At 46.0% G+C, this 13,875-nt stretch overlaps 1 protein-coding gene across 1 annotated transcript in view; it reads left to right on the forward strand.

The window, feature by feature from the left end:
- LOC144493944 (dynein axonemal heavy chain 8-like) overlaps nucleotides 1–13,875 on the forward strand; it is a 1,661,706-nt gene that overhangs the window by 970,288 nt on the left and 677,543 nt on the right. Inside the window, exon 44 of the mRNA XM_078213521.1 lies at nucleotides 2,904–3,006. Within this exon, the coding sequence (XP_078069647.1) occupies nucleotides 2,904–3,006 (103 nt within the window). The remainder of the gene's footprint in view (nucleotides 1–2,903; nucleotides 3,007–13,875) is intronic.

Genomic DNA, 13,875 nt, shown 5'->3' on the forward strand with positions numbered 1-13,875 from the left:
CCTTGTTCCCTCCTTCTCGGACTCCTTACAGAGGTTCCCATCCCCCTGGCATATTAGTTTAATCCCTTCCCAACCGCTCCAGCAAACACTCCCCCTAGGACACCAGTCCCAGTCCTGCCCAGGTGTAATGCGCCCAATTTGTACAGGTCCCACTTCCCGCAGAACCGGTCCCAATGCCCCAGGAATCTGAAACCCTCCCCCTGACACCATCTCTTCAACCACATATTTATCCGATATATCCTGTCATTTCTACTCTGACTGGCACGTGGCACCAGTAGTAATACTGAGATGACTACCTTTGAGGTCCGATTTCTTAACTTTTTTCCTAGCTCCCTGTATTCTGCTTTTAAGACTTCATCTCTTTTTTTACCTATGTCGTTTGTATCAACGTGTATTGCGAACACTGGCTGTTCGCCCTCCCCCTTCAGAATGTCTTGCAGCCACTCTGAGAAATCTTTGACCCTAGAACACTGCAATGAAGTTACTTTGAAAATCCCCTAGTCGCCACACTCCGGCGCCTGTTCAGGTACACTGAGGGAAAATTCAGCATGGCCAATGCACCTAACCAGCACATTTGCTGGACTGTGGGAGGGAACCAGAGGATACCAACGGGGACACGGGGAGAACATGCAGATGTTCTCTGGCAGAGTTGGCATTCACCCTCCATGCACCTCCCCCACCCTCCAATTGGAGCTGATATTCATCCCCCACTGTCCAGCAGTCAGTGCTGGCATCCCACCTTGATTCGCAGACAGTGACCTAAGCCGGCAATCAAATCCAGGTCCCTGGCGCTGTGAGGCAGCAGTGCTAACCACTGTGACACCGTGCCGCCCTATGTGGTACCATTATTCAAGGAGAGGGAGGGATACGCCAGGAAATTACAGGCCAGTCAGTTTAACCTCAGTGGTGGGAAACTATTTGAAGCAATTCTGAGAAATAGAATTAGTCTGCATTTTGAGGAGACAGGAGAGACAGGGATTAATCAAGACCAGTTAAAAGGAGGTCATGTCTGATCAACTTGATTGAATTTTTCTAAGCGGTGACCAGGCGTGTAGATGAAGCTAATGCATTTGACATTGTCTTCTTGGACTTTTTGACAATTCACACATGGGAGATTGAGAGCGAAGGTAAGAGCCCATGGGAATCCAAGGAAATGTGGCAAATTGGATCCAGAATTGGCTGAGTGGCAGGAAGCAGAGGACGATGGTTGAGGTTTTGTTCTGCCTGGAAGACTGTGTCCAGTGGAGTCCAACAAGGATCAGTTTTGGAGCCCTTGCTGTTTGTGGTTTACATAAATAATTTAGACTTGAAGGGAGACTGAAGGGTGGGGGGCATGATTGAGATGTATAAATTTATGAGGGGCATAGGTACAATAGACAGGAAGAAACTTTTCCCCTTGGTGGAGGGATCAATGACTGGGGGCCATAGATTTAAGGTAAGGGGCAGGAGGTTTAGAGAGGATGGGACCGCACTGCATGAAAGGGTGGTGGAGGCAGAGACTTTCATAATTACTTATGTAGAAACATAATCAAATACAGAGACAAGCAAATGCAAATACTGATGTATTTGGCACCTGAAATTACAAGATGAAATGGCTCACCATAAACAATTTAACAGGCTGTGGAAATGTACAGTTTTGGCAGAGGGAAATATCTACTTGTAACATATCCAATACACTGGAATATAATTTCAAACTTACTGTAAACATCACATTTAAATTGGTCATAGTTTATGAGTCTGGATGTTAAGTTTGCAAATTATCTGCTTCATCATGAACAGCACCACTGGAGATCTACTAAGAACAAAGAACAAAGAAAATTACAGCGCAGGAACAGGCTCTTCGGCCCGCCAAGCCTGCACCGACCATGCTGCCCGACTTAACTAAAACCCCCTATGCTTCCGGGGACCATATCCCTCTATTCCAATCTCATTCATGTACTTGTCAAGACGCCCCTTAAAAGTCACTACTGTATCCGCTTCCACTACCTCCCCCGGCAACGAGTTCCAGGCACCCACCACTCTCTGTGTAAAAAATCTGCCTCGTACATCTCTTTTAAAACTTGCCCCTCTCACCTTAAACCTATGCCTCCTAGTAATTGACTCTTCCACCCTGGGAAAAAGCTTCTGACTATCCACTCTGTCCATGCCTCTCATAATCTTGTAGACTTCTATCAGGTCTCCCCTCAATCTTCGTCGCTCCAGTGAGAACAAACCAAGTTTCTCCAACCTCTCCTCATAGCTAATGCCCTCCATACCAGGCAACATCCTGGTAAATCTTTTCTGTACCCTCTCCAAAGCCTCCACACCCTTCTGGTAGTGTGGCGACCAGAATTGAACACTATATTCCAAGTTCTCTAAGGTTCTCTAAAGCATCAACATGACTTGCCAATTTTTAAACTCAATACCCCGGCCAATTCTCCACCTGCATTACCACTTTCAGTGACCTGTGTACCTGTACACCCAGATCCCTTTGCCTATCAATACTCCTAAGGGTTCTGCCATTTTTACTGTATATTTCCTATCTGTAATAGACCTTCCAAAATGCATTACCTCACATTTGTCTGGATTAAACCCCATCTGCCATCTCTCCGCCCAAGTCTCCAACTGATCTACATCCTGCTGTATCCTCTGATGGTCCTCATCGCTATCCGCAAATCCATCAACCTTTGTGTCGTCCGCAAACTTACTAATCAATCCAGTTACATTTTCTTCCAAATCATTTATATATATTACAAACAGCAAAGGTCCCAGCACTGATCCCTGAGGAACACCACTTGTCACAGCCCTCCATTCAGAAACACACTAATTGTGCGTTTAACAATCAAAGCAAACAGGATAGAAAATGAAAATTAGAAATTGTTTCTGAGATTTTCTTCTGTATTTTCAAATTTCTGTTTTTCCAGATATTTGGAAAAGAAGAGATTGCTTTTTCCGAGGTTCTTCTTTGTCTCTGATCCAGCTTTACTGGAAATCCTTGGTCAAGCCAGTGATTCACACACCATCCAGGTCTGTTTCATTATTGCTCACAAAATAAAACGCAATAAATTGGTAAAATGATCATTGATTGTTACCTTTGAAGTTCTTTTGTGATAGCTGAGGAAAAGTTTAGGTAGAGAAAGTTAACAGCTAGCAAGCAGCAAATATAATTTACTCTCCCTAATCACAGAACATAGAATGATACATGGAAGGATACTGTCCAGCCTTGTTTATTTCTGCCAGCTCTTTGGTAGAGCTACTCAGCTAGAATTCGTTCATGTGATGTGGGTGTTGCCAGCAGGCCAATATTTACTGTCTATCTCTAATTGTCCTTGAGAAAGTAGTGGCAGGGCTTCTTTCATCATTTTGCGCAGGTGCAACCACAGTTAGGGTACGGAATTCCAAGATTTGACTCAATAATGATGTACAAAAGATAATAGAGGCGATCTTGTGGGTCCTTGTGCATGAATCGCAAAAACTCAGTTTGCAGGTACAGCAGGTGATCAAGAAGGCAAATGGAATGTTGGCCTTTACCGCGAAGGGGATGGAGTATAAAAGCAGGGAGGTCTTGCTGCAATTGTACAAGGTACTGGTGAGGCCGCAACTAGAGTACTGTGTGCAATTTTGGTCCCCTCATTTGCGGAAGGATATATTGGCCTTGGAGGGAGTACAGAGAAGGTTCACCAGGTTGATACCGGAGATGAGGGGGTTAGCTTATGAGGAGAGATTGAGTAGATTGGGCCTGTACTCGTTGGAGTTTAGAAGGCTGAGGGGAGATCTCATAGAGACATATAAGACAATGAAGGGGCTCGACAGGGTAGAGACAGAGAGATTCTTTCCACTTAGAAAGGAAACAAGAACTAGAGGACACAGCCTCAAAATAAGGGGGAGTCAGTTTAGAACAGAGTTGAGGAGGAACTTCTTCTCTCAGAGGGTGGTGAATCTCTGGAATTCTCTGCCCATTGAAGCAGTGGAGGCTACCTTGTTAAATATGTTTAAGTCACAGGTAGATAGATTTCTGATCAATAAGGGAATTAAGGGATATGGGGAGCGGGCGGGTAAGTGGAACTAAACCACTATCAGATCAGCCATGATCTTATTGAATGGCGGGGCAGGCTCGAGGGGCTAGATGGCCTACTCCTGCTCCTATTTCTTATGTTCTTATGTTCTTAACTCACTAGGGGTGAGTTAAGAACTGGGGTGATCAGTAAGTTTGCGGACGACACAAAATTGGCTGGACTTGCAGATAGTGAGGAGCATTGTCAGAGGCTACAGAAGGATATAGATAGGCTGGAAATTTGGACAAAGAAATGGCAGATGGAGTTCAATCCAGATAAATGCGAAGTGATGCATTTTGGTAGAAATAATGTAGGGAGGAGCTATACGATAATTGGCAGAACCATAAAGTGTGTAGATACGCAGAGGGACCTGGGTGTGCAAGTCCACAGATCCTTGAAGGTGACGTCACAGGTGGAGAAGGTGGTGAAGAAGGCATATGGCATGCTTGCCTTTATAGGACGGGGCATAGAGTATAAAAGTTGGGGTCTGATGTTGCAGATGTATAGAACGTTGGTTCGGCCGCATTTGGAATACTGCGTCCAGTTCTGGTCGCCACACTACCAGAAGGACGTGGAGGTTTTGGAGAGAGTACAGAGGAGGTTTACCAGGATGTTGCCTGGTATGGAGGGGCTTAGTTCTGAGGAGAGATTGGGTAAACTGGGGTTGTTCTCCCTGGAAAGACGGAGGTTGAGGGGAGACTTAATAGAGGTGTATAAAATTATGAAAGGCATAGATGCGGTGAACGGTGGGAAGCTTTTCCCCAGGTCGGTGGTGACGTTCACAAGGGGTCATAGGTTCAAGGTGAAGGGGGGGAGGTTTAACACAGATATCAGAAGGACATATTTTACACAGAGGGTGGTGGGGGCCTGGAATGCGCTGCCAGGCAAGGTGGTGGAGGCGGACACACTGGGAACGTTTAAGACTTATCTAGATAGCCATATGAACAGAGTGGGAATGGAGGGATACAAAAGAATGGTCTAGTTTGGACCAGGGAGTGGCGTGGGCTTGGAGGGCCTAAGGGCCAGTTCCTGTGCTGTATTGTTCTTTGTTCTTTGTTCTTTGTTCACTATACGTGGAAATGGCAGCGTGAGTTCCAGATTTGGTGAAACCTCAGAGGTCACAGATCTTGCCATAACTTCTGATTTTTGCCACCCCTCACCTCACTTTCATTAACCCCCTGTCATATATTGACCCTGACAAAATTCAAACCGCGTCAATGTAACGTCAGATTGGTGCAGTTAACAATAGGTTCACCCAGATGTAAACCTGTCATGGGGATCGCCCCGGAGCATTAAGGTGAGGATAGTCCCCGGGGAAGAGGGACATGGCCAACTGTACCAGGCAATGCCCCTGACACTGTCCCTTGGCACAAGTTGGCACTGCCAGGTTGGCAGCTTGTCAACCTGGCTGTGCCAACTTTTGCCAAGGGGCAGTGCCAGGTCTGGACCCCAATGGGTGTCTCATGGAGGAGGGGGGTTTCCTTTCTTTATGCAGGTGGGAGCTGGAGATGCCAACGATGGGCATTTGGGGGGGGGTGGTGACTGTCAGTATTGACTTTGTAGGTGGGGGAAAGAGAGAAGGGGTCTGATGCTTAGAGGAAAGGGCGGATGTCTGCACTGACCGTTGGAGGGTGAGGGATGAATGCTGGATCCGATTGGTGGGGGGAGGATGGCGGGGGCGGGGGGGGGGGGGGGGGAGGGGTGAATGCCATCTCTGATTGGCATGTGGAGATGGTGGGGGGGTGAACCCTGGTTCCAATAGGGGGTGAATGCCGGATCCGATCCGGGGGTGGAGGGTTCTGATCAGTGGAGGGATGCTTGGAGGCAGTAAATACTGACTCTGATTGTGGGGACGTGGGGGGCGGGGGGCGGGGGGGGCGGGGGGGGGGGGGGGAGGAGGCGGGGAGGCGGCACAGTGAATGAATTCATCCAGGAAAATGGGGAGTATTTAATCTCACTCATGACTTGTGCCCTGTAGATGGTGGATAGACTTTGCAGAGTCAGGAAATGAATGAATGAATTGCTGTAGAGTATGAATCCTCTGACCTGCCCTTGCAATTGCAGTAACTACATAGTTGGTCCAGTTCAATTTCTGATCAATAGTAAGCTGCCAGAATGTTGATCGTGGGATCGTCAGTGATGGGATAATTATGTTAAATTAGATTATACTCTCTCTTGTTGGAGATAGTCATTGACTGGCATTATGTGGCACAAATATTAGTTGCCAAGCCTGAAGGTTGTTCAGGTCTTGCTGCATGCAGGCACAGACTGCTTCAATATCTGAGAAATTGTGAATGGAACTGAATGCTATGCAATCATCAATGAACATTTTCACTTCTGATCTTCTGATGGAGGGAAGACCATGAATGATGTAGTTGAAGGTGGTTGGGCTCAGGACACTACCTGTGGAACTCCTGCAGTGATGCCCAAGGACAAAGATGCCCAAGGTCAGAGATGATTGGCCTCCAATATCCACAGAAAATGTCCTTTATGCTCGGCATGACTCTCGCTGGTGTTTTCCCCAGATTTTCATTCACTGTGTCCCTTACTGCCACACTTGGCCAAATGTTGCCGTGATGTCACCTGACTTGTGGAACTCAACTCTTTCATCCATATTTGGACGAATGTTTTTTTTTATTCATTCGTGGGACATGGGCATTGCTGGCTGGCCACTGTTTAGTTGCCCTTGAGAAGGTGGTGATGGCTTGCCTTCTTGAATCACTGCAATGTTGTGCTGAACTTTGGAACTGCAATGTTTTGGGAGGAGCTGAACATCGTTGAACAGATTATTGATGAGGACATGCTGCCTGACAGTACTGGTGATGAATCTTTCTATGACTTGCTGATGATTGAAAATTGTCTGATCATTTGGCAATTGGCTGGGTATGAATTGTCCTGCTTTTATGTGGTCCCTTTCCCCACCCTCTGTGATCATCGGTCCTTTCTCCACCCCAGCGCAATCATTGGCTCCTTCTCCCCACCATGCAATTATCAGCCCCTCTTCCCCCCATGATCATTGGTCCCTTCCCCGCTTCACCTGCCGTGATCATCAGCCCCTCCTCCCCTCCATGCAATCATTTGCCTCATTTCCCTTGTCGCAATTATCGAGCCCAACTTTCCCCCCTGCCCTCACAATCATCAAGCCTTTCTCCACTCCCGCACTCATCAGCCTCCTCTCCCACCCTCTGCAATCATTGGCCCCTTCTTTGTCACCTGTCCGTGATCATTGTTTGAGCCTCTCGGTTGTAGTTCAGTAAAGGAGACATAAGAACATAAGAAATAGGAGCAGGAGTAGGCCATCTAGCCCCTCGAGCCTGCCCCGCCATTCAATAAGATCATGGCTGATCTGACGTGGATCAGTACCACTTACCCGCCTGATCCCCATAACCCTTAATTCCCTTACCGATCAGGAATCCATCCATCCGCGCTTTAAACATATTCAGCGAGGTAGCCTCCACCACCTCAGTGGGCAGAGAATTCCAGAGATTCACCACCCTCTGGGAGAAGAAGTTCCTCCTCAACTCTGTCTTAAACCGACCCCCCTTTATTTTGAGGCTGTGTCCTCTAGTTTTAACTTCCTTACTAAGTGGAAAGAATCTCTCCGCCTCCACCCTATCCAGCCCCCGCATTATCTTATAAGTCTCCATAAGATCCCCCCTCATCCTTCTAAACTCCAACGAGTACAAACCCAATCTCCTCAGCCTCTCCTCATAATCCAAACCCCTCATCTCCGGTATCAACCTGGTGAACTTTCTCTGCACTCCTTCCAATGCCAATATATCCTTCCTCATATAAGGGGACCAATACTGCACACAGTATCCCAGCTGCGGCCTCACCAATGCCCTGTACAGGTGCATCAAGACATCCCTGCTTTTATATTCTATCCCCCTCGCAATATAGGCCAACATCCCATTTGCCTTCTTGATCACCTGTTGTACCTGCAGACTGGGCTTTTGCGTCTCATGCACAAGGACCCCCAGGTCCCTTTGCACGGTAGCATGTTTTAATTTGTTTCCATTGAGATAGTAATCCCATTTGTTATTATTTCCTCCAAAGTGTATAACCTCGCATTTCTCAACGTTATACTCCATTTGCCATATCCTCGCCCACTCACTCAGCCTGTCCAAATCTCTCTGCAGATCTTCTCCGTCCTCCACACGATTCACTTTTCCACTTATCTTTGTGTCGTCTGCAAACTTCGTTACCCTACACTCCGTCCCCTCCTCCAGATCATCTATATAAATGGTAAACAGTTGCGGCCCGAGTACCGATCCCTGCGGCACGCCACTAGTTACCTTCCTCCAACCGGAAAAACACCCATTTATTCCGACTCTTTGCTTCCTGTCGGATAGCCAGTCCCCAATCCACTTTAACACACTACCCCCAACTCCGTGTGCCCTAATCTTCTTCAGCAGCCTTTTATGGGGCACCTTATCAAACGCCTTTTGGAAATCCAAAAACACCGCATCCACCGGTTCTCCTCCATCAACCGCCCTAGTCACATCTTCATAAAAATCCAACATGTTCGTCAAGCACGACTTTCCCCTCATGAATCCATGCTGCGTCTGATTGATCGAACCATTTCTATCCAGATGCCCTGCTATCTCCTCTTTAATAATGGATTCCAGCATTTTCCCTACTACAGACGTTAAGCTGACCGGCCTATAGTTACCCGCCTTTTGTCTCCTTCCTTTTTTAAACAGACATGAGATTAGCTTCTTCATAAACTATCTTTATGCCTTTGATCCAACTCCACACACAATTTTCCTTCAACAAACAGTGCCACCTGTGGCCTCTTTATATATCAGTGACTTCTACTGAATAATTGACATCAAATTAGGACTTATTTGGAAGGTCTGTTAATCCAATTCCTAACAATCATCAGCCTCTTCTCCCACCCCCACAATCACTGGCCCCTTCTTCATCATTCACCCATGATCATTGGCCCCCCCCTCTCCTTCTATGCAACAGCCATCCCCTGCCCATCGGACCGCTGTGGAGATGCCGGCGTTGGACTGGGGTAAACACAGTAAGAAGTTTAACAACACCAGGTTAAAGTCCAACAGGTTTATTTGGTAGCAAAAGCCACACAAGCTTTCGGAGCTCTTAGCCCCTTCTTCAGGTGAGTGGGAATTCTGTTCACAAACAGAGCTTATAAAGACACAGACTCAATTTACATGAATAATGGTTGGAATGCAAATACTTACAACTAATCAAGTCTTTAAGAGACGAAACAATGTGAGTGGAGAGAGCATCAAGACAGGCTAAAAAGACGTGTATTGTCTCCAGACAAGACAGCCAGTGAAACTCTGCAGGTCCACGCAACTGTGGGAGTTACAAATAGTGTGACATGAACCCAATATCCCGGTTGAGGCCGTCCTCGTGTGTGCGGAACTTGGCTATCAGTTTCTGCTCAGCGACTCTGCGCTGTCGTGTGTCGCGAAGGCCGCCTTGGAGAACGCTTACCCGAATATCAGAGGCCGAATGCCCGTGACCGCTGAAGTGCTCCCCAACAGGAAGAGAACAGTCTTGCCTGGTGATTGTCGAGCTGTGTTCATTCATCCGTTGTCGCAGCGTCTGCATAGTTTCCCCAATGTACCATGCTCCCAGCCCACACATAGAGCTGCATTAACACTGAGCATGTTGTCAACCTGGCAGTGCCAACCAGTGCCAAGGGACAGAGCCAAGGGGCATGGCCAGGGTACTGCCTGCCCATGTCCCTCTGCTCCAGGTGCTATAATTACCTTTGTGCCTCCGGGCGGACACCCATGACAGGTTCACATCTGTGAGAACATGTAAACTGATGATGAGCGGACAAGATTTGGCAAGGAGGCAGGTTAGAACATAGAACATAGAACAGTACAGCACAGAACAGGCCCTTCGGCCCACGATGTTGTGCTGAGCTTTATCTGAAACCAAGATCAAGCTATCCCACTCCCTATCATCCTGGTGTGCTCCATGTGCCTATCCAATAACCGCTTAAATATTCCTAAAGTGTCTGACTCCACTATCACTGCAGGCAGTCCATTCCACACCCCAACCACTCTCTGCGTAAAGAACCTACCTCTGATATCCTTCCTATATCTCCCACCATGAACCCTATAGTTATGCCCCCTTGTAATAGCTCCATCCACCCGAGGAAATAGTCTTTGAACGTTCACTCTATCTATCCCCTTCATCATTTTATAAACCTCTATTAAGTCTCCCCTCAGCCTCCTCCGCTCCAGAGAGAACAGCCCTAGCTCCCTCCCCCTTTCCTCATAAGACCTACCCTCCAAACCAGGCAGCATCCTGGTAAATCTCCTCTGCACTCTTTCCAGCGCTTCCACATCCTTCTTATAGTGAGGTGACCAGAACTGCACACAATATTCCAAATGTGGTCTCACCAAGGTTGCAGCATAACCCCACAGCTCCTAAACTCCAACCCCCTGTTAATAAAAGCCAACACACCATAGGCCTTCTTCACAGCTCTATCCACTTGAGTGGCAACCTTTAGAGATCTGTGGATATGGACCCCAAGATCTCTCTGTTCCTCCACAGTCTTCAGAACCCTACCTTTGACCCTGTAATCCACATTTAAATTTGTCCTACCAAAATGAATCACCTCACATTTATCAGGGTTAAACTCCATTTGCCATTTTTCAGCCCAGCTTTGCATCCTATCTATGTCTCTTTGCAGCCTACAACAGCCCTCCACCTCATCCACTACTCCACCAATCTTGGTGTCATCAGCAAATTTACTGATCCACCCTTCAGCCCCCTCCTCTAAGTCATTGATAAAAATCAGAAAGAGAAGAGGACCAAGCACTGATCCCTGTGGCACTCCGCTAGCAACCTGCCTCTAGTCCGAAAATTTTCGATCCACCACCACCCTCTGCCTTCGATCAGATAGCTAGTTACTTATCCAATCGGCCAATTTTCCCTCTATCCCACACCTCCTTACTTTCATCATAAGCCAACCATGGGGGACCTTATCAAACGCCTTACTAAAATCCATGTATATGACATCAACTGCCCTACCTTCATCAATACACTTGTTACCTCCTCAAAAAATTCAATCAAATTTGTGAGGCACGACTTGCCCTTCACGAATCCGTGCTGACTATCCCCGATTAATCCGCACCTTTCTAAATGGTCGTAAATCCCATCCCTAAGGACCTTTTCCATCAATTTACCAACCACTGAAGTAAGACTAACCGGTCTATAATTACCAGGGTCATTTCTATTCCCTTTCTTAAACAGAGGAACAACATTCGCCACTCTCCAGTCCTCTGGCACCATCCCTGTGGACAGTGAGGACCCAAAGATCAAAGCCAAAGGCACTGCAATCTCATCCTTTGCCTCCCAAACAATCCTAGGATATATTTCATCAGGCCCAGGGGACTTATCAACCTTCAGTTTATTCAAAACTGCCAGTACATCCTCCCTCCGAACAACTATTTCCTCCAGCCTATTAGCCTGTAACACCTTCTCTTCCTCAAAAACATGGCCCCTCTCCTTGGTGAACACTGAAGAAAAGTATTCATTCATCACCTCGCCTATCTCTACTGACTCCGTACACAAGTTCCCACTACTGTCCTTGACCGGCCCTAACCTCACCCTGGTCATTCTTTTATTCCTCACATAAGAGTAAAAAGCCTTGGGGTTTTCCTTGATCCGACCCACCAAGGACTTCTCATGTCCCCTCCTAGCTCTCCTAAGCCCCTTTTTCAGCTCATTCCTTGCTAACTTGTAACCCTCAATCGAGCCATCTGAACCTTGTTTCCTCATCCCTACATAAGCTTCCCTCTTCCTTTTCACAAGACATTCCATGTTAGTAATATTGAAATGCATGCAAAGCAGGTTCACACCTGTTATGGGCTTAAACTTGATGATGTCACCAGCGAGGGGTGGGGAAGAAGCGAGAACTGCAAATTAAGATCTTGAGCCCCCACTGGCAACCTCGCAGACAGCAAACATGGGTTCAAAGTTTAGTCAATAGTTAGGATGATATCAGGGTTCATTTAGGCCAATCGCAACTGGAACATTGGAAGACTGCAGGGCTTTGACCTGATTGCATACATGGGGTTAAATATGTAGGCTATATGGCACAGAAACAGGCTATTTGACCCAACCAGTCCATGCCAGTGTTAATGCTCCTCCCATTTTATTTCAGCTGCATCTATTATTGTAACCATATATTAATTTCCCCCTAAGATGCTAGCCTAGTTTTTCCTGATATGCATTTCTAATATTTGCTTCAGCACTCTCTATGGTGACATGGAGAGGAGATATTCCATTCAAGATGAAGACGAAAAGGGTTTTTATCTCTCAGAGGATTATTAGTGTTTCGAATTCTCTTTTCCACAGAACAATGTGGGCTGGATAATTGAATGTATTCAAGGCTGAGTTAGATAGGTTTTTGATCTCCAATGAATTCAAGGGTTATGGGGCAGACAGGAAAGTTAATTTAGGGCCATTTTCAGAGTAGTCATGTTATTAATGAATAACAGTGCATGCTCAAGGGATAAAATAGTCTATTCTTAGTTATATTTGTGCTAAGTCTTATCACTTAGATAAAGAAGTTTCTTCTGAATTCCATTGATTGTTGGGTCACTTAATTTCTCTACAGTGCCCTGCTTCCATTACATAGCATGAGGAAATAGGAAAATAAGAAATAGGAGTACAAGTAGGCCCTGTTGCGTTTTGTTCGGGACCAGATGAGGAACTCCAAGGTATATTATGAAGTTAACCTGGACCCCAACTATTTTTGATTTTGGCAATATTGTGAACATAAGGTGTTTCACTCCAGGTGTGATTCTATTGACCCACTAGGGAGCTTTTATTAAAACAAACTTTATTTAACAACACAGTTTAAATATAACAAAAAAAACAAGCATAACTTTTATCAGTTAGCTTGCGCGTTCAATATTTTTAGACCGCAATTCAATTCCCTTTTCAATACCTCGATTGAACTTTCCTCCACCACTTTCTCAGGAAGATTGTTTCAGGTTCCCTCCACCGTCTGGGTTAAAAAAATTTCCCCTACATCCTTTTTACTGCTTTTGCCCATTATTTTATATTTGTGCCCTTCATGTTCTTGTTGTACTCGGAGACTAAACTATTTCTCAATATTTACTCTGTCCATACCTCTCAGAATCTTGAATGCCTCTCTGTTTAGAAAGAGAATTCGAGTGCTTAGTACCTGAAAAATCAAGAGGTGTTCCCAATCACTCGGGAATAGGTACTGCGAAAACTATTAGAATTGAAGATTGACCAGACCCCTGGACCTGATGGTCTACATCTTAGCGTCTGAAAATAAGTGACTGCAGAGATAATAGATGCATTGGGTTGTGATCATCTTCCCTCGGTTGTACATGATCCCAGACTTTGTATCTTTTTTCAGACGGGAGAAGGTGGAAGAGAGTATATCCAGGGTGCGTGGTGTCCTTGATTATGCTGGCTGCTTTTCTGAGGCAGCAGGAAGTATAGATAGAGTCAATTGATGGAAGGCTGGTTTGAGTGATGGACTGGGCTACATTTGCAATCCTTTGTACTTTCTTGCAGTCATGGTCAGAGCAGAAGCCATACCGAGCTGCGATACATTCCTTTTAGATTTATAACTGTAAAAAAATCCATTAATAGTACCCTAAGCAAAAATCATCATCACTTCAATAAAGTTATACTAAACCACTTCTCACTCTCTGTTGTAGAAATCTAAAAAAAATGTAAGCTAGGAAGGGTGTAGTCACAATGTTGGGGGTTTACTATAGACCGCCTAACAGCGGGAGACAGAGGAACAGATATGTAAGCAGATTTTGGCAAGATGTAAAAATAACAGGGTTGTTGTGATGGGAGAGTT

Source organism: Mustelus asterias, chromosome 5 (assembly GCF_964213995.1).
Source record: "Mustelus asterias chromosome 5, sMusAst1.hap1.1, whole genome shotgun sequence".
NCBI lineage: Eukaryota > Metazoa > Chordata > Chondrichthyes > Carcharhiniformes > Triakidae > Mustelus > Mustelus asterias.